Genomic DNA, 23,676 nt, shown 5'->3' with positions numbered 1-23,676 from the left:
AGGAGTCAGGTCGAATGGACTCCGTTTTGCGGAAAATAGACACGTCTGCGTTTTGGAGGCATTGAACGTGACCAGATTGTCATCACCCCACTGGGAAACGAGACTAAGGGTCAAGTTCATTCGCTCAACCATGGCCTCTCTCTGTGAACGTATATCCTCCCTGCTGTCCCCTGCACTAGCCAAATATCTCTCAACAACCGTACTGTCATCTGCATAACCTACAATGCTGGGTTGCAGCATGTCGTTAATGTGGAGCAGGAAAAGGGTTGCGGAGAGAACAGACCCCTGAGGAACACCGGCGTCAATGGCCATGAGGTCCGAAGAGCAGCCATCAATAACTACTCTGATCGACCGTTCACTCAAGAAATCAGATAGCCAGCTACAAAAGTCAGCAGGGATGCCGTATGCAGGAAGCTTGCTAAGGAGACTTGCGTGCCAAACCCTGTCAAAGGCCTTCGAGATGTCCAGTGAAACAGCAAGCGCTTCACCGTTCCTCTCGATGGCCTCGCCGCAGCAGTGCGTGACATACGCTAAAAGATCCCCAGTAGACCGACCTCGGCGAAAGCCATATTGACGGTCACTGAGCAGATCATTTGCTTCGAGGTATGCCAGCAGCTTGCCGTTAAGTACCCTTTCCATGACTTTACAGAGCATGGAGGTAATGGCGATTGGTCGGTAATTGCAGGGATCAGCACGACTACCCTTCTTGGGTACTGGCTGCACGTTTGCAAGCTTCCAGGATTTCGGCACCGTTCTTGTTTGGAGAGAGAGGCGGTACAGGCGTGTCAGTACAGGAGACAACTCAGGCGCACACTGCTTTAGTACACGTGCAGGTATACCGTCTGGTCCATTGGCCTTATTCACGTCAAGATTCTGCAGAGCTCGGCGTACCTCTTTTTGATGTATAGCAATTCTTATTATTAGCGGCTCGGGTCCACTTACAAATCTATAGACTATAATACCCTATTACATAATCCAGGTTGGTCGTTATACGTGGCGACGCTGGGCGTGGCGCAGGTCTTCCTGGCCAGCGCGCTGTCCCGCGGCGCGGACCGAGCCGCCGCCTCCGACAAGGTGCAGTTCCAAATCGACGAGGGGAAGCAACTCATCTGCCTGCCCTGATCACTTCCCCCCACAAGACATCCTCCAGACTGAGCCACAGAATAAATAATAGTACTAGGTACAGAAGACTCACTCTTTTAGTCTCTAACAAAACGCGTCTGTTACGATCAGCACAGATATGACCGCTAGGTGGCGACAGCGCCACGCGCGGCTTATGGCTAGCCACCAAAATTGGTGTGGAACGGATGTACTTTTAGCTACCTGTAGCAAAGCGACGAAATCGCGGAGTGAGCCACGCCTGCTAGTGCATAATTATTTTCCATCGTATTTTCACGGAAACTTACGAACGTGTCTTGCTATTTCAGTCTGTCTCAGTACAAGTACTGAGATTGAATGAAATAGCATGACAAATACGAACGTTTCCGAGAAAATACGATGGAAAACAATTATGCGCTACATCTGTAATAGTTAATAGTACATTATTGTCGAGGCTCGGAAGTAGCTACTTGCAGGCTGAGGATTCGTTTTAAACGGACGACCTTGGGAGTCCGTTTAATTGAATCCGAAGCCAGCAAGTAGCCTTCCAGCCGAGTCATATATAGTGCTTTTCTCAAAAATGGTGCAAGAAATATAAATATCATAGAAATATTTTACAAAAGCAACGTTCTTACATATATATTTTGACAGTAATAAGCCCATGCCGCCATTTTATTTTTTTAAATAAAAAAATTGAAGTGTATTTTTCTGCCAAAAATACGCCAACCTATTTGAGACATCTAAATAGTCGCGGTACTAATCATCTGTTTGGCTGTTTAATGGGCCTGTGCCTTCATTTGATATGGTCATTTCAACTTTTAAAAAGTTTGGAACTCGACAAATAATGGAATTTGTATACAACATTGCAGTCCCAAAATCGAGACTGCAATGTTTTTAACTTTTTAATTTTTGACTGACCATAAACTACGCGCTTCGCGACCTAGTTTTTAGACGGCAAAGTCGACTTTGCCGTCCATTTTTGAGAAAAATATATTTACAGTACATATGGTCCTATTTTTCCGCACTAGTGCGTAAAATAGCACTTTTCGTGCGATGTCAAAAGTTTAAAGGGCCATATGTACTGTAAAACGTTGTACGATACACGTGCGAATAGGTAATTCGCAACTCGTGTCAATTTAAAACACTCCCTTCGGTGGTGTTTTAATTTATCGCCACTCGTTTCGAATTTCCTCTTTTTCGCACTTGTATCGTAAATAACTATTCCCATGTGAAACTACAGACTGAAAGTAACTTCTATATTTTATACACTATTTTTTACTTTTGGTTTGTGAATGTGTGAAATTATTAATTATATATATACATTTAATTGTAGCAAAGATAATTGATTGTAAAAGTGAGGTAGTCCAAATGGTGTTTTTCATACTTACGTGAACGTAATTTTACTTTCTATATGTCTCTTTCGCACTAATATGTCAGTACGAGCGAGATGCATACAAAGTAAATTACGTTCACGATAGCGTTTATGTCAATGCCAAACTGATGGTAGCCGTACTGGCCTGAATTATAGTCTGTATCTTTAGGTATTTAAATAAAAGTAGACAAAATCTACCCTCAAATGTAGTAATGGCAAATATACCTATTATATTTAAGGAAACAAAGATGTCTCTTAATACTCATAATATTGTGTTATTAATATTTAGTTTATATTTTAAAGTAAGTCAACGGATTTCAATATCCGTGTGTAATAAAATATATTTTTATATTTCAAAATTGTATTAGGAATTTTATTAGATTTTATACTTAAAAGGTCTAGGGGGGAGGCCTTTGCCCAGCAGTGGGACACCTTATAGGCTTTATAAAAAAATAATCCTGTATCAATTTTGAACATTATTTTTAAGTTTTACTATCCTCCTTAGGCCCAAGGTCCTACCTATAGTACTTCAGTTCGATGAAATTTCAATCATATGCAATTGCAAAAGAGTCTCTTTTGCTTTGTTTCATTCCATTTTTCATTCAATCATTCCAAACAACGCAAAATCAACTCTATTTCCTACACTTTAGATTCAAATTTTGGTATTTTCACTTACGTACGGCTAGGCCTTAGGAGGGTATAGTGTCCAGAGGTAATAAAACCGACCGATTTGATCAGAAATGAAATTGGCGCAAATTCCCAATTTAATCACCCATTTTGGGATTTATGGTGATATTAAAGGCCTCTGAATTGAAAAAATGTCCCAATACGAAAATAATGGCGTCACAAATTGGTATTCTTGCGTCCGCACTTCATTTTATCGGTAATATCGGTCATAATAGGCCGTTTAATTCGGCGAGCCAAATTGGTATCGTCTTGGGTCGTCCCATTCGTTTTTCGTAAAGTTCTTAAATTAGTCCTATTCTACTTTCGTCACTCATTCTACATTGAAAGCCACCGACGATTGTAACGAATGTAGAATGAGTGACGAAAGCAGAATAGGGCTAATTTAAGAACTTGACGAAAAACGAATGGGACGACCCAAGACGATACCGCCAAATTGGCGTTTGCATCCGCACGTCCTGATTCGATCGGGCAATTTAATCAGGTTGGTGTAATATTTACTACTCTGGATACGCCTTATTGCTTTGAAATAGTTGTGCCATAGGAAATTCGGCTATTGAATTAAAAAAGTATTATTTTTAGTTCCTTTTCAGAAATTTTTGTTTCTGCATTTAAAATTATGTCGTTAACCGACAGTAAGAACTAGGAATATGTAAGCATTTATGATCTGGATTAGAAGATTATGGTATAGACTAAACTTAATGAAAATATCCCTATCCTAGTGTCGCCCAATGTACATTAAGAATAAGAATAATATTTATTTCTTTAACATTATCCACATTAGGGGTCATCCATTAATTACGTCACACGTTTAGGGGGTGGGAGGGGGTCAAGAAAATGTGACATGGGGGAGGGGGGAGTCACAAACATTGTGACGTCATTTTAACTTCATCGCTATTCATCAGTAACTGAAAATTAATTAATATTTTTTTATTCACTGTATGTACATTTAAATAATTAGGTTTTGGAAGTAGGCAATTTTCGTTCCTAATTGGTTTTGTGTTATAAAATTACTAATATTTCTTTTACCAAAAATATTTTTTTATTAAAAAAATAATGCCGAGTTAGTATTGCCGATTTCGTTGAAAACAAAAATGCCTAAAATGTCACGTCACACCAGGTGGGGAGGGGTGTGCAAAATGTGACCAAGTGCGACAAAGAGGGGGGGAGGGGTAAAAAAACCTAGAAATTCGTGTGACGTTAATGGATGATCCCTTAGGATGTACACTCAGTTTCAATGGAATGTCATCCTTAATTAATGTCAAAGTAGGTAGCATTTCAAATGAAAATCGACCTAATTGAAAATACAACAAGATTCTAACTTCCTTGGCTATAATTTTGTATGGTGGGCAGCACGAGGATAGATTCACAAAATAATTATAAGTAACAAATGTTGTGTTTAACAATTATTTTATTAGGTATACGTCTAGATTTAGGGATATATTTTTATATGGAATTTTATAATCCAAAATACTTTTGTGTCTATATATCATTTACAAAATATATACTTTTGTGGACTGAGCACATTGTTTTATTCTACTTTTTTTACGCATCACGATGACACATTTTTGACAGACCTGAAATAAAGACTTTCAATTTTAAGGGGCCCACTGATTAACAGTCCGCCGGACGGTATCGGCCTGTCAGTTAGAATACTGAATAAATAATAGTACTAGCGTACAGAAAGGAAACTTCCTACAAAACCGAAGTTTGACAGCGGTTCACGGTCGAATCTTGCTATCCCTTTCGAATACATGGCACTATAATCCCTTTCGGCTATTTAGGGTTGTCAAAATTCAAGTGATTATCTTATCTGTGGTCGTGCACGCAAAAGGAAGTCAAGTGGTGCCAACCCTAATAATTGCTCGGAGCAATGCTGAGCCGAGCGGAGCCGAGTTTGGCCGATCTCAGGAGTTTCGCACCCCTGGTTAGAAGAAAATTTTGACAGTTCCGAACAACTGACAGGCCGATACCGTCCCGCGGACTGTTAATCAGTGGGCCCCTTTAGACTGGTTCGACTCGCCGGCATTTAGTAACCGTATATTCTTAAAAATAGTCATAGCCCCGCAAAACTCAACAATGAGTGACTGTGGGGTCATCAGTCTCTAGTTATTTTTTACAAGAAAGAAAACATTGTTTTTTCTCGTAGATGAGAGCAGATAGAATTAGACCAAAAAAAGTCTGCAGCGATTTTGATAGCCCACGCAGTGTAAGTGTTGTTTTAAATCTCTATCTATCTATTAAGAATATCTCTGAAACTAGGCGAATTTCAAAAAAGTTTATATAGGACATTTTTGTCTCATATATATGATCAGAATACGCTGTTAAAATTATTCGGTTTCCTCATGTTACACCGTGTATGACATTTTAGTATCTAAATGCGGTCGAAACCTTTACAATATATATGAGTCCGAGTTTAATAATGGGCTCACGGACCTCACGGTGTACACCGTGTTTTTTTTATATCCGTTATTTTAAAGGGTGCATTCCTGAGCTTAAATTGAGTAACTTTCTCAAAGACACCGATATTCTAATTAACTCCATTTCGGAGATATTCAATATGTATTTTTTCCTATAAGGCCTCTACAACCGTGTACACTTGCCTTAGGGCCGGTTTACATATTGATTAGTGTTTAGAATGAGTTCATACATTTGCTCCTAAACTAAAGTACAATCTCGGTCGATCGATGTTCGAAATGACATTGATATGTGACAGATTTCAATTGTTTGGTTGAGTTAAATGTAATACCCGTGTTAGAACAACGCTATATGCTACATTTAATAACTTTTTATCTTGATTTTTTTTTTATTTTTTTTTTTATTCACTATGCCAATTAGTTCTCTTAAACGTACTTAACCATACCCCGAAGTTAACGGAATTCAATAAAAACACGGTGTATAATTAAGCAGTAGATATGTAATTACGCGAGCCACATAACAAACAACATATACACAAACATAACATCCGTATTCGGTACCAACTCAACTGTGGACACATGCACTGCGTATGGCGTATGATATCGATGCAGACTTTTCTTGGTCTATAGTTCGTTTTTTTAGCATTAGAAAGAACTCCACAGAAGCAAGCGTACAGTTTTTATTAGGCTCTTTAATTGTTAATAATTATTGAACTATCTAAAGTAGCATGGTCAATACATATAATTTACTTCAAATTATTACCGCCAAAAGTGCCGGATTTGGAACCACAAGCTTAGGTACTTTCTTGGTCTATAGTTTGTTTTTTTTTTAGCATTAGAAAGAACTCCACAGAAGCAAGCGTACAGTTTTTATCAGGCTCTTTAATTGTTAATAATTATTGAATTATCTGATGTAGCATGGTCAATACATATAATTTACTTCAAATGATTACCGCCAAAAGTGCCGGATTTGGGGCCACAAGCTTACTTCTCCGAAGTTCTTTCTAATGCTAAAAACCGGGCAAGTGCGAGTCGGACTCGCGCACGAAGGGTTCCGTACCATAATGCAAAAAAAGGAAAAAAATACGGTCACCCATCCAAGTACTGACCCCGCCCGACGTTGCTTAACTTCGGTCAAAAATCACGTTTGTTGTATGGGAGCCCCACTTAAATTTTATTCTGTTTTTAGTATTTGTTGTTATAGCGGCAACAGAAATACATCATCTGTGAAAATTTCAACTGTCTAGCTATCACGGTTCGTGAGATACAGCCTGGTGACAGACGGACGGACGGACGGACGGACAGCAGAGTCTTAGTAATAGGGTCCCGTTTTACCCTTCGGGTACGGAACCCTAAAAACGAACTATAACTCTATGAGATTTTAGTCTCTAAATGCAGTCGAGACCTTTACTAATCTAATCTATCTGAGTCCGAGTTTATAGTGGGCTCACGGTGTATAATTTAGCAGTAAGTATGTTATTACGCAAGCCATGTGTATGTTGTTACACAGTGTTGCCATCTTGGCATAAATGATGCCAGATCTGGCATATTTTCACTGGCTTTGGCACCAAAATTTTCCATTTTTTTTAGCATAATTTAGTCTAAGCCAAATTTGCACCAACTTGGCAGCAACAATATGCACCATCGCCTTATGTGGTTCATATTTTCACATGAATTTTGACTTTTGTTGGACGGATGGACGTCAACGGACTATATAAAGTTGGTCAAGCAGATCTTGTCAGTAGAAAAAGGCGGTAAAGTTGAAAAAAGGATGTGTTTTAAGTGTCTAATTTCAAGTGATATTTTAGCACTTTTTTAGCATAGGTATTAGGTGTTTCAAAAATCTTTGGCATAATTTTGGCATAATCTAGACACTATTAGTCTAGCATTTTTTCAAAATCTTAGTTGGCAACACTGAACATACACAAATATCTCAGTACCATCTCAACCGCGACACAGACAACGCTAAACTAAACATATATCAGTATTTTATCAATCAAAATGTTAAGAAATAAAAACTACATATACGGACCTACAGATATCGTGGTGCCTTCACACTTACATCTAGGACACTATATGTTGGATAGATTAATGGAATTCAAGGATGGAAAAATAGTAAGTTTTTATGTTAGATACTAGTTTTTCCTGTTATTATGTTTGTGTATCTTTATGACGTTCATGATACATACAATCAGCTTCAGATGTGTTTAGTTATTTTTATACAAGTAGAGGTACATTAGTTTTTCGTTATTTAGAAAGAACTTCGAAGATAAAAAGCTTGTATCTCGTAATGTCATGTAATATTATGTTTTATAATGTTTGCAGTACATTGCTGCTCGGTAAACATAAATTAATTACGGGGTCTTTTTATTGATAGAAACAAAGAAAGAAATAAACAAACATAATAAAACTTACAAAAATATAGATAAAACCCCGCCCTGAAGACTGGCCGTATTTCCCCGCTGTATATGTACTACGGGGTAATATTCAAATGTATTAGGTACCTCTAAATTAATTATTATATGGATAAATTCTATATTTCTTATAATTTATTGCCCGTTTTGAATTTACACACTGTATAATAAATTAAAATAATAGATAAATCATTCAAATAAATTAACACTATACAGTGTGGAAAGATAAGTCGGACTCTGGAGGGAAACTACCTTAAATCCTTAAGCTGGCTCATTTTACTTAAAGGAAACATTCCTTTATTTTTAAAAAGAAATAAAACTACATTCAAAGATTTTCTAAAACTCGCTTACCTCGCTCGGTACTCGACCCCGATAAAAATTCCAAAAAATAAACACTCACTATTTTATTCTACTAGTCGATACAGTTAATGTTAATGATAATATTTCTCCAAGAAACATTAGGTCTTACACTCGTCTTTCGTACAAAATATCCATAAAAACTAATATTTAGTACTCAAGATTTTTTTAGACATTCAAGACACATTGAAGGAAAAAGGAAACTTTCTTCGAATGCAGTTTTGTTTCTTTAAAAAAATAAAGGAATGTCTCCTTTAAGTAAAATGAGCCAGCTTAAGGATTTAAGGTAGTTTCCCTCCAGGGCCCGACTTATCTTTCCACCCTGTATAACATAACATAACATTAACATGTAGTAAAAATCAATTTTGTTTAGAGCTCGTCGCTAAAATGTGTGTTTTATAAAAATCATATATTTACAAACAAGATATATACAGTGAACTGTAAATTCGTATATTTATGCAAATATATGCGGTCAAAGGTCCACGATTGTATTCAGGTTTATTACCTATTCAAAACTGGTTCGGAATGTCATTTATAAGGCAAAATACACAAAAAAATACAAATAAATAGAACCTTTAGAGGAGCTCAGTTTCCGAAAGATTAATGTTGACAAAACATATAGTGAGCCAATGCACAATGGTATAATAATATACTCCGCCTGGTACTCTCTTCCCGTCTTTTCTAGGTCACGTGACTGACACACGCCTACGTCATCATGCGACAGCGCTATATGATAATATGCGATAGCGCTATATATAGCGGCCATGTTATTATGACGTAGGCTTGTGTCACTCTGGGAAGAGAAGACCATGTTTTATTAGACTATTTAGTGAGCCAATCTCTCGCGGCTCGATTCGGGAAATGAATTACGGCGCGATTTGCCAAATGAATTAGAGATTAACTAGATACGATATAGTAAAGATTTAACTTTACTATTTCATATCTAGTGAATCTCTAATTCATTTCCCGAATCGAGCCGTTAGAGTTTAACTACATACCTACCTACGATATAGTAATTAAGATATGTGACGTTCCATGGAAAAAGGTACCTTGTGGCGGCTGGCGCTGCGATTCGAGAAATGAATTAGAGATTCACTAGATATAAAATAATATTTATTTATTATAGTTTCAGATTTTCCCATACTGATCGATCTAAATGGGCCACCCTGTATAGCGAGGGTACGGTACCTGACTAGTACTTAGTACTACAAGTCACCGTCATATAGTAGGAAGTATCCAAAGTATTCAAATAGTTCGGTACACCATATTATTTGTATGGCGTACCGAACTATTTGAATACATTGGATGCTACCTAAGATGCTGACTGTAAGTACCTACTTATTCGTTCAAATAGGTACAGATAGGGACAAAAGGTACATCAACAGAGAGCAAAGAACTTAGTACTAAGATGACTACTAGGTACTCTAAAATTATCACAATGGAATATGTTCCTTAGTTCAACGCAATAAAGACTACATTCGCATGCTTCTAAAATATATGTTTTATCTTAAGAGTGTTTACATAAACAATCGCGATAAGATGGTAATAGCAAAGACGAATAGGTATATAGGCCAGGATCGTACCTACTTTATAACTTTATTTACCTAGGTTGTAATAGGGTATTTGAATACTAGTCAAATCAGTTTCTTTTTAGGGTTCCGTAACCAAAGGGTAAAACGGGACCCTATTACTAAGACTCTGCTGTCCGTCCGTCCGTCCGTCCGTCTGTCGCCAGGCTGTATCTCACGAACCGTGATAGCTAGACAGTTGAAATTTTCACAGTTGATGTATTTCTGTTGCCGCTATAACAACAAATACCTACTAAAAGCAGAATAAAATAAAGATTTAAGTGGGGCTCCCATACAACAAACGTGATTTTTCACCGAAGTTAAGCAACGTCGGGCGGGGTCAGTACTTGGATGGGTGACCGTTTTCTTTTTGCATTTTTTTCGTTTTTTTTTTTGCTTTATGGTACGGAACCCTTCGTGCGCGAGTCTGACTCGAACTTGCCCGGTTTTTTAGAGTTGTCAAAACGATTTTGCTACTATGTTTTTTATATGAAACACTAGCATGTGACGTCACGATCAAATTACCTACTCTTTATATAGTTTTATACGGGTTTTAAAATATAAAATGTGTCTAAAAATAACTACCGTCTACGTTTCTCTATTAATCTTCTGGTGATTTATTTCATGCATGGTGTAAAATAATGTATTTTAAATACAATATAAAAAGATAAAAAAATAGTTTATTCAAGTAGGCATATTACAATGCGCTTATGAACGTCAAATAAACCCTTACCGGCTCCAACCGTACACCTCTGCCCCGAGAAGATTTAAATCCCCCCTCAATTGGAGGAGGGTATCCCAATATGGGGCCGGCAACAAACTCGGCTTGACGCATCTTTTCAAAACATTATTACATCTTATAATTAACAGTCAAATACCCTACTGTAAATTAAATTTGATAAATAAAAATGTTATTATAATTTCAGATAAATGGCCAAACCCACGAAGTCACAACCCTAGGGCAGATAGCCCAGCAGTCCATGAACCTAGCTGTCTCCCTCACACACATGGGGATTAGAAAAGGAGACGTGGTAGGGCTGTGCTCAGAGAATCGCGTCGAATTTTGGAGTTCTGTTATAGGAACTATTTTGTCAGGAGCTGTTTTGACTACTATCAATATGAATTATACAAAAGGTAATTTACTATTCACTCTATTTTAACGGCAGTGGCAAAGTGTGGACGTGCCATTATTTCATGGAATTCGACGCTCTTCCACACTCTGTCGCTGTAAATAGTTTAGTTAAAACCTGCACGCGAAACAAGTAAAAAAGAGACAGGACGCCGCCCGCTGCAGGTGCGACAGAGAGATAAAGTCAAATCTGTGCAGACTTAGCTTGGTCTTGTGGGGGAGAACACCGCCACTTACAGAAGGTTGATAAAGCCACAATTAATAATAATACCTAGTTACAGAAGGTTCACTCTCTAACAAAACGCGTCTGTTATGAGAGATACAGCGCAATCGCGAGCGGACGTCCGTTCCGTAGCAGTGCGCGGCAACTACTAAACCTAGACACCAAAATTGGTGTAGACCGCATGTACTTATAGCGACGCGACGAGATCGCGGAGTGAGTCACGCTTGACGTACTGGTATACCAAATGGCTCCTCTACACGATGGGCCAACGCCGGCCACTCCAAGGGACGCAGCCATGCGGTAAAATGAGATAGCAATATCACTTTCTCCCTCTAACGCATAAATGCGTCCCTTGGAGTGGCGTTGGCCCATCGTGTAGAGGAGCCAAAATACTAGAGTTCTTGTCCTATGCCTTCCTTGCGATCAATTTCTTCCCTTAAGGGACCCACTGATTAACAGTCCGCGGGACGGTATCGGCCTGTCAGTTGTTCGGAACTGTCAAAATTTTGTTCTAACTGACAGGCCGATACCGTCCGGAGGACTGTTAATCAGTGGGCCACTTTAGACTTTTCCTTTAATTTCAGGTGAAATAACCCACGTACTAGGCATATCGAAGCCAAAATACATCATCTGCTCCGAAGCCGCGTTCAAAACTCACGAAAAAACATTCAAATCACTTCGGCACATTAAAAAAATCATAGTCTACGGTGACAATTCTAAAGAGGTATCTTATAATGACTTGATTTATAAGAAGAATGTGAGTTATCATGATTTTATGGCCACTGATGTGAACGGACAAGAAGATTTGGCGTTTATTTTATACTCTTCAGGCACGACAGGGCTACCTAAAGGAGTTATGTTAACCCATTTGAACTGCTTGAATACATTTTGCCAGTAAGTAGGTATTTTCCTTCATTAATTGTGCCGTTCCACGGAAAAAGGTACCTTATGGCGGCTGGCGCTTACGTCGCATAGCTCCGCAATAATATTGGAGCGGCGTTAATTATACAGAGTGATTTCGGGGTCGTGATCCAGAACCACTTTTTCTGACTCTGTAAATGATCCACATTATCATATCCTCCTAAGGCCCACGGTCCTACCTATAGTACCTCATCGGTTCGAAATTTAAATCCTATTCAATTGGAACGGAGTCGCTTTTGCTAAGTTTCGTTCTATTTTCTAACAACGCAAAATCATCACTATTTCCGACACTATAGGTTCAAATTGCAATGGCAAATTTTGGATTTTTCATTTGTATGGCAGGGCCTTAGGAGGATATGGTAGTATTTGATTAAAAGATAATTACTTTAATCATATTTATTTTTCAAGTAAAATTAATGTTATACAAAGTAATTATGGCCACCCTATGACTTTTGACATACGCTGTATGGAAAGCGACAAGACGTCACATTGAGTAGGGTCACCAAATTGTATGCAAAAATGTTTTTTCCTACTTGTCATCTCGAAAATAATCATCATTATTGGTGATAAACAATAATTAACAACATCATTAGGCTCATCTTTGGATTCTGTATGATGTCTGGCTCTCTTGCTCCACGACCCCGAAATCACCCTGAATGGTAAGCGCCAACCTATAAGGTACCTTGTACCCATGGGACGTCACAATTTTGTGTTTTCATCTTTTCATCTTCTAGATAGCAATGTCCTAAAGATTTTTTTTTAATTAGCCTATTAGTGTATTCCACTGCTGGGCAATGCCCCTCTTTCCCGCCACTTGTCTCTGTCTAATGCCACAGAATAAATAATAGTACTAGGTACAGAAGACTCAATCTCTAACAAAACGCGTCTGTCACGATCAGCAGAGATATGGCCGCTAGGTGGCGACAGCGCCACGCGCGGCTTATGGCAAACCCCAAAATTGGGGCCAAACGGATGTACTTTTAGTTACCTGTAGCAAAGCGACGAAATCGCGGAGTGAGCCACGCCTGGCATTAGAAATAAGGTAAACAATCTTGATGTGTCTTTTAATTGTAAATATGTAACAATTATGAATCTAATACGATCATTTATATTCTTCCTTTCATAAGTAATACTTTTTGATTTTTAAAAAGCGCTTTTCAATTAAAAGACATGTCTAGATCGCTTACCTTCTTGCAAGTTCTTTCTAATGCTAAAAAAACGAACTATTCTGTATATTACCCATGTATTAAATATACAGTATGTAACTGGACGAAAAGCAATTACCTACTCAAACCCGTTAATGTTTACGTCATACTAAGCAAAAAAAAATTGACTCTCCCATAGGAAAGTTCAACATCAGACCAGCAAAATGTATGAAACATCCAATTTTTTTTTCGCGTTTTCATCTTTTCATCAGAGTTGGTCCCAGTGGCATAAATGATGCCAGATCTGGCATATTTTCACTCGCTTTGGCACCAAAATTTTCCATTTAGCATCTGGCATATTTTTTAGCATAATTTAGTCTAAGCCAAGTTTGCACCAACTTGGCAGCAACAATATGCGCCATCGCCTTATGTGGTTCATATTTTCATATGAATTTTGACTTTTGTGGACGGATTTACGTCAACGGACTATATCAAGTTGGTCAAGCAGATATTGTCAGTAGAAAAAGGCGGTAAATTTGAAAAAAGTATCTGTTTTAAGTGTCTAATTTCAAGTGATATTTTAGAATTTTTTAGCATAGGTGGACATTAGTCTAGCATTTTTTCAAAATCCGAGTTGGCAACACTGGTTGGTCCCATAGTAAAAGTTGCTCAGTATGACCTAAACATTAACGGCTTTGAGTAATTGCTTTTCGTTCAGTTACATACTGTATATTAATAATAAGACTTTTCAGTCCCGGAGTGGAACCGCCATTCGAACCTATAGTCCTGACCGTGAACCCATGGTTCCACGCCATGGGTCTCATGGCTGGTCTAATGGGCCTCTCACAGGGCAGGACCATAGTGTTCCTGCCTAGGTTCGAGATGGACCTATATTTGAGGACCATTGAGAAATATAAGGTCAGTAAAATTTTAAAGTTATGGCACAGAATATATATGTACAATGTATATATTAATGATGAAATAATTTTTTATTATTATTAAAAATCGGCTCTTAGAACTCCATTTGACTGAGCCATGTTCTTTCACTGATATGTTTTAAAATTGTTAAATATCACACGGTGAGGCCATCTACACGATTATATGCCAAAAGAAAGGTAAATGGCGCCATCTACCTCCTCCTCCTCCTTGTGTCGTATTCCTCATTGCTGAGGGTCGTGGCCTCCACGAATTATTTTGTGGACTACTCCTTCCACTTGTTGCGATCTTCAGCCGTGTGCAGTGCATCATGGATTTTAGATTTAGTGCCTTCGCGGATCTGATCTGTCCATCGCATTGGGCTTCTTCCACGTGGTCGCCTTCCTTGGACTTTCCCCGTTACCAGAAGCATCTGACCTATTCGAGCATAATTTTTCTTGATTTTTCAAGGCACGTTTTTTTCTTAGACTTTACTTATGTTAAACGCAGTTACATTATATATCTCTTTCTCTTTTTGGTTAAGGGGCCCACTGATTAACAGTCCGCCGGACGGTATCGGCCTGTCAGTTATTCGGAACTGTCAAAATTTTGTTCTAACTGACAGGCCGATACCGTCCGGTGGACTGTTAATCAATGGGCCCCTTTAGGCCCTCTGGGGCCCCAGACCGCTTTACTAAAATGAGTTACCGAGTAACCGAAACTTACCCAAGGGTGTCAATGTAAAATTTGAAGAATACTTATTTATTAGTAACTTTGTATATTCCAGGTGACAGTAGCGCAAGTGGTGCCCCCTATATTAGTGGCGTTAACGAAGACTGATATCAAATACGACGTCAGCTCAGTCATGCTGGTTTACTGCGGAGCTGCGCCATTGAGCAGTGAAGTTAGCAACGCTATACAGAAAATGTAGGTTTCTATAGTCTATACTATAGACTCTATAGCAGCCATTCTCAAAGTGTGTTCCGCGTTGCCTCTGTTGGGGTTCCGCGAAAATATACTTGTAATAATAAGAAAAAAACCAGCTTTTCTATAGGTGTATCCGGTCCACAGTGACGAACGAAATTTTTTAATTTGGGGTTCCGTCAAATATTTCGCTTGTCGAAAGGGTTCCGTCACCAAAAAAGTGAGAGAACCGCTGGTCTATAGTATACTACTATAATACATTCTATAGTCTGCAAACCAATTACACATATGGTGTTACTTTACCGCTCTAGAGCGGTATTGTTGAATTTTGTGTTTTGTAAGCTGTTATTTATTTTTTAATTTAATTTTAATTTACAGTGGAACCTGGATAATTGCAATCTCAAGGGACCGGCCATTTTTTGTCAATTAACCAGGTTTTTCATTTAAGCAGGTCGTGTCAATTAACGAGGTTCAAAAAAATCGTTGTGTCAATTATAGAGGTTTTCATTAATAGAGGTTGCGTTCTGACAAATTTCTTTTATAGAGGTGCAAATAACCATTGAAAGTAGATTTACACGCTTACGTTCTGGGTTTCTAGTCTATAAAAAAGCTATATATAGCTTCTGTCAATACTTGCACTTTTACACTACATTAATTACTACTTTATTTTCTTTATTTTTTATTTTCATTTGGGTTTAAAAATTCCATTGAATTGTAGAAGAAAGTTTTATTAGAATGTAAAAAGCATACTTTGTTTTTGATTTTAACAAAACTATTTCACCTACTATAGGCTGTGATAGATACCCAATAAATAAATTGAATTCTGGATGAAGATATAAATAAAATGATCGTTGCTATTAAAATATTGTTTCTGCTGTCTACAACTACATTATTTCAATTACAGAGGTAATAAGTAAGACTCGTTTCAATAATAGAGGTAAAAAAAAGAGCAATTATTACGGATTTTTTAACACAGTGTCAATTATAGAGGTCTTAGTTGCGATGTGGTCAATTACAGAGGCAAAATTACGAAAAACACTAAAATCTAAATTGCAATTATAGAGGTTCCAAAATTTCAATTATAGAGGCCTTTTGGTCTCAAGGGACCGGGACCGGACTTTTGGTTGCAATTATTGAGGTTTTCCATTTATGCAGGTGCCAATTAACCAGGTTTCACTGTATATACCTATACCTTGACCATGCAGAAGAGATTGTAAAATCCTACTTGATTAAATAAAATTCTATTCTTATGAAGAAAATAATGGCCATATGTAGGTACATACTATAAAACCTTGTACAATACACACTGTAAATCTGGTACTACATTACGACACCATGTGCTATAATAAGCACATTACGTAACTACGTCAAAAATTTGAAGGGCCATTTTATGTACCTACTGTTAAATGGTGTACGATACAACTACAAAGAATAAGAAAGTCGCAACGAGTGGCGAATTTTATCACTTCCTTTGGTCGTTGCGAATTTCCTATTCTTCGCACTTGTATCGTAAGACATAGAGTTTTACAAAAATTGTCCTATCCTCGTGCCACCCAATGTACATTAGGATGTACACTCAGTTTCGATGGAATGTCAACCTTAATTAAAAACAAAGTAGGTAGCATTTCATTTGTCTCGTAAATTTTTCGAACAAATGAAATTCAACCTAACTAATTGAAAATACAACAACATTCTAACTTCCTTGGCTATAATTTTGTACGATGGGCAGCACGAGGATATAAAACAAACTGACAAATTTCAGTTTCCCAAACGCAATGCCAGTTCTCCAAGCTTACGGTATGACAGAAACTACTCTGGCCATCACCAGAAACATTAACATCTTTCAAGCCATGCCGGGGTGTGTTGGTGAAGCTACCTACACTGCTGTTATTAAGGTAGGTCTGCTTCATCATCATTGTCATTATATCACCCTTTTATCGCCCACTGCTGAGCATAAGCCTCTCTTCGAGTACTCCACTTATCCCCTGAGCCAATCTCATCCAGAAGTGACCCGCAATCTTCCGAATCTCGTCCTAACGAGCCAATGGACGCCAGGCACTCCTTTCATCTGTAAGCGGCCACCATTCCGTTAACATTTTGACCCACCTGCCATCACTATGCCTGGCAACATGTCCCGCCCAGCTCCATTTAAGTTTGGTAATGACGTATCCGACGTCTTGCACCTTGGTGCAAGGCCCACTTACATAACATTAAGTGCTCAGGTATGTTGTGAAACTTGAACTCTTCCAAGCCATGCCGGAGTGTGTTGGTGAAGCTATCTACACTGCTGTCATTAAGGTAGGTCTGCTTCATCATCATCATCATCATTATATCAGCCTTTTATCGCCCACTGCTGTGCATAAGCTTCTCTTCGAGGTCCCGAGCCAATCTCATCCAGAAGTGACCCGCAGTCTTCCGAATGTCGTTCCAACGAGCCAATGGACGCCAGGCACTCCTTTCGTCTGTAAGCGGCCACCATTCCGTTAACATCTTGACCCATCTGCCATCACTCTGCCTGGCAACATGTCCCGCCCAGCTCCATTTAAGTTTGGTAATGACGTATCCGACGTCTTGCACCTTGGTGCAAGGCCCACTTACATAACATTAAGTGCTGAGGTATGTTGCGAAACTTGAACTCTTCCAAGCCATGCCGGAGTGTGTTGGTGAAGCTATCTACACTGCTGTCATTAAGGTAGGTCGGCTTCATCATCATCATCATCATTATATCAGCCTTTTATCGCCCATTGCTGAGCATAAGCTTTTCTTCGAGGTCCCGAGCCAATCTCATCCAGAAGTGACCCGCAGTCTTCCGAATCTCGTCCCAATGAGCCAACGGACGCCAGGCACTCCTTTCGTCTGTAAGCGGCCACCATTCCGTTAACATCTTGACCCACCTGCCATCACTATACCTGGCAACATGTCCCGCCCAGCTCCATTTAAGTTTGGTAATGACGTATCCGACGTCTTGCACCTTGGTGCGAGGTCTACTTACATAACATTAAGTGCTGAGGTGTGTTATGAACCCTGGGCATCACCAGAAACGTGAACATCCTTCAAGCCATGCCGGGGTGTGTTGTTGAAGCTACCTACACTGTTGTTATTAAGGTATGTCATTTCAACAATTGTGAGGTTAGGAGTCAGGCTGAGATGAGACCTGAGTGGCGTCGAGACCTTGCGTGTATAGACAATAAACATGACAAGGACTGTTTGGAATATGTTAGGCAGATATGGCACAAGATTTGTATTAAACTGTCAAAAATACATAAAACCTGCGCCAGCATTAAAAGATTGGTACAGATACAGAAGATATAAATTGATATACCGTTGAGTTGGGAATAAACAACGGGTATTATCATTAAAGAGCGGTATCTTCGAGGTAACCTTTGGAACCTAAAATAAAATGAGAAGCGACATATTATGGGCTTTGTTTGTGTAATGATTATCAGATAAGAATTACATATATCATAAACTGATACAAGTAATGCTTAGATATCGAGTTATATACTATGATATCATTCTAACGTCATATCAGCTAATTGTTATATCTTTATCGTTTTATTTATCTTTGTTTTGTACTTCTTCATTTTTAATATTTTTGTGTAATCTTTGTACCTGAAGGGCTCATCGGAAGCGCTGGAAGTCGCCATTAAGGATGATTCACGCTAAACCGGACCGTGTCCGGGCCGGAGCTGCCGGCGCATCGTTTCCTATGGAAAGCATCACGTGATCGCCTGTCATGTCATAGAAAAGTAAGCGCTCGAAGCTGCGGCCCGGACACGGCCCGGTCTAACGTGAGTCAACCTTAAAGTTACAACCTAGCTACTATCTATAGGTGCCTACTTAGGTACTTTTTAGGGTTCCGTACCCAAAGGGTAAAACGGGACCCTATTACTAAGACTTCGCTGTCCGTCCGTCCGTCCGTCCGTCCGTCCGTCTGTCACCAGGCTGTATCTCACGAACCGTGATAGCTAGACAGTTGAAATTTTCACAGATGATGTATTTCTGTTGCCGCTATAACAACAAACTAGTTTTGTGCGTTGTGCGCGGGGCCCGAGGGCCCCGCGGTCTTGTTGGTGCTGTTGTTTGTGTTGTTGTTTTGTTGTTGTTGTTGTTGGTGCTGTTGTTGGTGTTGTTGTTTGTGCTGTAGTTTTGTTTTCCAAAGAGAAAAAGAAGTGAAGTTGTACTTTTGCTTGAAAGAAAAGGTCCGCATGCGAGCACTTCATTCCCGCAGCTCGGCCTTCGGCCTCGCGTGCTTGGGAAATAGTAAGGGACGCTCCGGGCCTTCGGCCCTACGCGGAGCTCGGCCTTCGGCCTTCGCTGGGTTTCGAAGCTCAGCGTCGGGCCTTCGGCCCGCCGCTTCGCTTATTAAAACACTTGGGGGTTGGTTTTGCTTTGGGGCGTAAGCGGGAAGTTGGAGCTTAAACACGACCCAATAGTAAAAGTGTCTTGACAACCTCACGTTGGGCCTACGGCCTTCGGCCTTCGGCCCGCCGTTTCGCTTGTCTAAGACACTTTTCCTATTGGGTCGTGTTTAAGCTCCAACTTCCCCCTCTCGTGTGACGTTTCGGGCCTTCGGCCCTACGCGGAGCTCGGCCTTCGGCCTTCGCGGGCCTCGACGCTTCGCCGTCGGGCCTTCGGCCCGCCGGCTTCGCTTATCAAGACAGTTGACTTTGTAGAACGCTTGGAGGCACCGCATTCACGCAGCTCGGCCTTCGGCCTCGCATGCTTGGAAAATCGTAAGGTCCGCATGCGAGCACTTCATTCTCGCAGCTCGGCCTTCGGCCTCGCGTGCTTGGGTAATCGTAAGGGACGCTCCGGGCCTTCGGCCCTACGCGGAGCTCGGCCTTCGGCCTTCGCTGGGTTTCGAAGCTCAGCGTCGGGCCTTCGGCCCGTCGCTTCGCTTATTAAAACACTTGGGGGGTTGGTTTTGCTTCGGGGCGTAAGCGGGAAGTTGGAGCTTAAACACGACCCAATAGTAAAAGTGTCTTGACAAGCTCACGTCGGGCCTACGGCCTTCGGCCTTCGGCCCGCCGTTTCGCTTGTCTAAGACACTTTTCCTATTGGGTCGTGTTTAAGCTCCAACTTCCCCCTCTCGTGTGACGCTTCGGGCCTTCGGCCCTACGCGGAGCTCGGCCTTTGGCCTTCGCGAGCCTCGACGCTCCGCCGTCGGGCCTTCGGCCCGCCGGCTTCGCTTATCAAGACAGTTGACTTTGTAGAACGCTTGCAGGAACTGCATTCACGCAGCTCGGCCTTCGGCCTCGCGTTTTGGGAGTCGGGGTGGAGGCTCCGGGCCTTCGGCCCTCCGCCGGGGTCGGCCTTCGGCCTCCCGGCCTGAAGCTCGCCCTTCGGGCTCGCTTAACACACTTTTTGTATAGGATTTTGCTTTGTTCGTCATTCCCGCAGCTCGGCCTTCGGCCTCGCCCAAAATTACTGGGGGTGGCGCACGCTTGGACATTCGGGGTCAAGCTCCGGGCCTGACGGCCCTCCGCGAGGTCGGCCTTCGGCCTCCCAGCCTGAAGCTCGCCCTTCGGGCTCGCTTAACCTACTTGGAAATTTGAATTTGGCCCGTGTCCGCCGCCATTTTGGATTTTTCCAAAAATTTTTTTTCACATGGTAATCTTGGGCCCCCAAGCTCGCCGCATGCCAAATCTCAGCGCGCTCGGACCAACTTGAAAAAATTAAAAAAAAAAAGTCGGCCATTATGAAAAATTTTAAATGCAGTTTGATTTGTCTCGGGGCCCACTATGACATTTGGTCGAGCACCCCCCACCCATCTCGCACCGTTTAAAAGTTGCCATACAAAATTAAAATGCCCATTATTTCCGCCATCTTGGATTTTTTCCAAATTTTTTTTTATTCGTAGGTATCTAGAGGCCTCTATCTCTCGCCATGCCAAATCTCAGCGCGCTCGGACCAACTTGAAAAAATTTTAAAAAAAAAGTCGGCCATTTTGAATTTTTTTTAATGCAGTTTGTTTTGCCTCGAGGCCCTCTATGACATTTGGTCGAGCACCCCCCACCTATCTCGCACCGTTTAAAAGTTGCCATACAAAACAAAAGTGGCCAGTTTTCCAACAATTAGAGCATTTTTCCAAAAATTTTTTTTTCGTAGTAATCTACGGGACTCCGAGATTCCGTGACCAAAATTTCAGCGCGCTAGGACAAACTTGAAAAAATTAAAAAAAAAAAGTCGGCCATTTTGAAAAAAAAATGGTGGCTTCAAAAACTGCCAGGGTCCCTCTATGACATTTGGTCGAGCACCCCCCACCTACCTCCCACCGTTTGGCCGGGCCGTCCAACATTTTTCTGACCGGAAGCGGTAGACGAAAAGTCGGAATTTTCTGGAGGTCACCAGACCGCCCTCTATACGACCGTACCAAACTCAAATACCCCACGAACCTCCTTCCGGGAGAACAATTATGTCAATCAATCTTCGGGTTGCGGCTTTAAATAATAGTAACTAGATTTTGCCCTGTGCGCGGGGCCCGAGGGCCCCGCGGTACGCGTGTTGTTTGCTGTTGTTGATGTGTTGTTGTTGGTAATGTTGTTGTTGCTGTTGTAATTGTGTAGTAGTTTGTTTTCCAAAGGGAAAATTAAATGAATTTCTACTTTTGCTAAGACGAAAAGATCCGCGTGAGAGCACTTCATTCCCGCAGCTCGGCCTTCGGCCTCGCGTGCTTGGGAAATCGAAAGGGACGCTCCGGGCCTTCGGCCCTACGCGGAGCTCGGCCTTCGGCCTTCGCTGGGTTTCGAAGCTCAGCGTCGGGCCTTCGGCCCGCCGCTTCGCTTATTAAAACACTTGGAGGGTTGGTTTTGCTTTGGGGCGTAAGCGGGAAGTTGGAGCTTAAACACGACCCAATAGTAAAAGTGTCTTGACAAGCTCACGTCGGGCCTACGGCCTTCGGCCTTCGGCCCGCCGTTTCGCTTGTCTAAGACACTTTTCCTATTGGGTCGTGTTTAAGCTCCAACTTCCCCCTCTCGTGTGACGCTTCGGGCCTTCGGCCCTACGCGGAGCTCGGCCTTCGGCCTTCGCGAGCCTCGACGCTCCGCCGTCGGGCCTTCGGCCCGCCGGCTTCGCTTATCAAGACAGTTGACTTTGTAGAACGCTTGCAGGAACTGCATTCACGCAGCTCGGCCTTCGGCCTCGCGTTTTGGGAGTCGGGGTGGAGGCTCCGGGCCTTCGGCCCTCCGCCGGGGTCGGCCTTCGGCCTCCCGGCCTGAAGCTCGCCCTTCGGGCTCGCTTAACACACTTTTTGTATAGAATTTTGCTTTGTTCGTCATTCCCGCAGCTCGGCCTTCGGCCTCGCCCAAAATTACTGGGGGTGGGGCACGCTTGGACATTCGGGGTCAAGCTCCGGGCCTGACGGCCCTCCGCGAGGTCGGCCTTCGGCCTCCCAGCCTGAAGCTCGCCCTTCGGGCTCGCTTAACCTACTTAGAAATTTGAATTTGGCCCGTATCCGCCGCCATTTTGGATTTTTCCAAAAAATTTTTTCACATGGTAATCTTGGGCCCGCAAGCTTGCCGCGTGCCAAATCTCAGCGCGCTCAGACCAACTTGAAAAAATTAAAAAAAAAAAGTCAACCATTTTGAAAATTTTTAAATGCAGTTTGTTTTGTCTCGGGGCCCTCTATGACATTTGGTCGAGCACCCCCGACCCATCTCGCACCGTTTAAAAGTTTCCATACAAAATTAAAATGCTCATTATTTCCGCCATCTTGGATTTTTTCCAAAAATTTTTTTATTCGTAGGTATCTAAAGGCCTCTATCTCTCGCCATGCCAAATCTCAGCGCGCTCGGACCAACTTGAAAAAATTAAAAAAAAAAAGTCGGCCATATTGAATTTTTTTTAATGCAGTTTGTTTTGCCTCGAGGCCCTCTATGACATTTGGTCGAGCACCCCCCACCTATCTCGCACCGTTTAAAAGTTGCCATACAAAACAAAAGTGGCCAGTTTTCCAACAATTAGAGCATTTTTCCAAAAATTTTTTTTTCGTAGGAATCTAGGAGCCTATGAGATTCTGTGACCAAAATTTCAGCGCGCTAGGACAAACTTGAAAAAATTTAAAAAAAAAAGTCGGCCATTTTGAAAAAAAAATGGTGGCTTCAAAAACTGCCAGGGTCCCTCTATGACATTTGGTCGAGCACCCCCCACCTACCTCCCACCGTTTGGCCGGGCCGTCGTACATTTTTCTGACCGGAAGCGGTAGACCAAAAGTCGGATTTTTCTGGAGGTCACCAGACCGCCCTCTATACGACCGTACCAAACTCGAATACCCCACGAACCTCCTTCTGGGAGAACAATCATGTCAATCAATCAGTCGGGTTGCGGCTTTAAATAATAGTAACTAGATTTTGCCCTGTGCGCGGGGCCCGAGGGCCCCGCGGTACGCGTGTTGTTTGCTGTTGGTGCTGTTGTTGATGTGTTGTTGTTGGTAATGTTGTTGTTGCTGTAGTTGTAGTTTGTTTTCCAAAGGGAAAATTAAATGAATTTCTACTTTTGCTAAGACGAA

At 41.3% G+C, this 23,676-nt stretch overlaps 2 protein-coding genes across 2 annotated transcripts in view; both read left to right on the top strand.

The window, feature by feature from the left end:
• LOC134677090 (LHFPL tetraspan subfamily member 2a protein) overlaps nt 1-1,209 on the top strand; it is a 28,290-nt gene extending 27,081 nt beyond the window's left edge. Inside the window, exon 5 of the mRNA XM_063535540.1 lies at nt 980-1,209. Within this exon, the coding sequence (XP_063391610.1) occupies nt 980-1,122 (143 nt within the window). The 3' untranslated portion in view covers nt 1,123-1,209. The remainder of the gene's footprint in view (nt 1-979) is intronic.
• Nucleotides 1,210-7,532: 6,323 nt separating this feature from the next.
• Nucleotides 7,533-23,676, top strand: part of LOC134677027 (uncharacterized) — a 58,652-nt gene continuing 42,508 nt past the window's right edge. Inside the window, exons 1-6 of the mRNA XM_063535447.1 lie at nt 7,533-7,686; nt 10,837-11,044; nt 11,847-12,156; nt 14,081-14,246; nt 15,031-15,170; nt 16,930-17,062. Of these exons, the coding sequence (XP_063391517.1) occupies nt 7,573-7,686; nt 10,837-11,044; nt 11,847-12,156; nt 14,081-14,246; nt 15,031-15,170; nt 16,930-17,062 (1,071 nt within the window). The 5' untranslated portion in view covers nt 7,533-7,572. The remainder of the gene's footprint in view (nt 7,687-10,836; nt 11,045-11,846; nt 12,157-14,080; nt 14,247-15,030; nt 15,171-16,929; nt 17,063-23,676) is intronic.

This window comes from Cydia fagiglandana, chromosome 25 (genome assembly GCF_963556715.1).
Source record: "Cydia fagiglandana chromosome 25, ilCydFagi1.1, whole genome shotgun sequence".
Classification (NCBI taxonomy): domain Eukaryota; kingdom Metazoa; phylum Arthropoda; class Insecta; order Lepidoptera; family Tortricidae; genus Cydia; species Cydia fagiglandana.
Note: the sequence above shows the minus strand (reverse complement) of the source record. Positions and strands in the feature narration are given on the sequence as shown.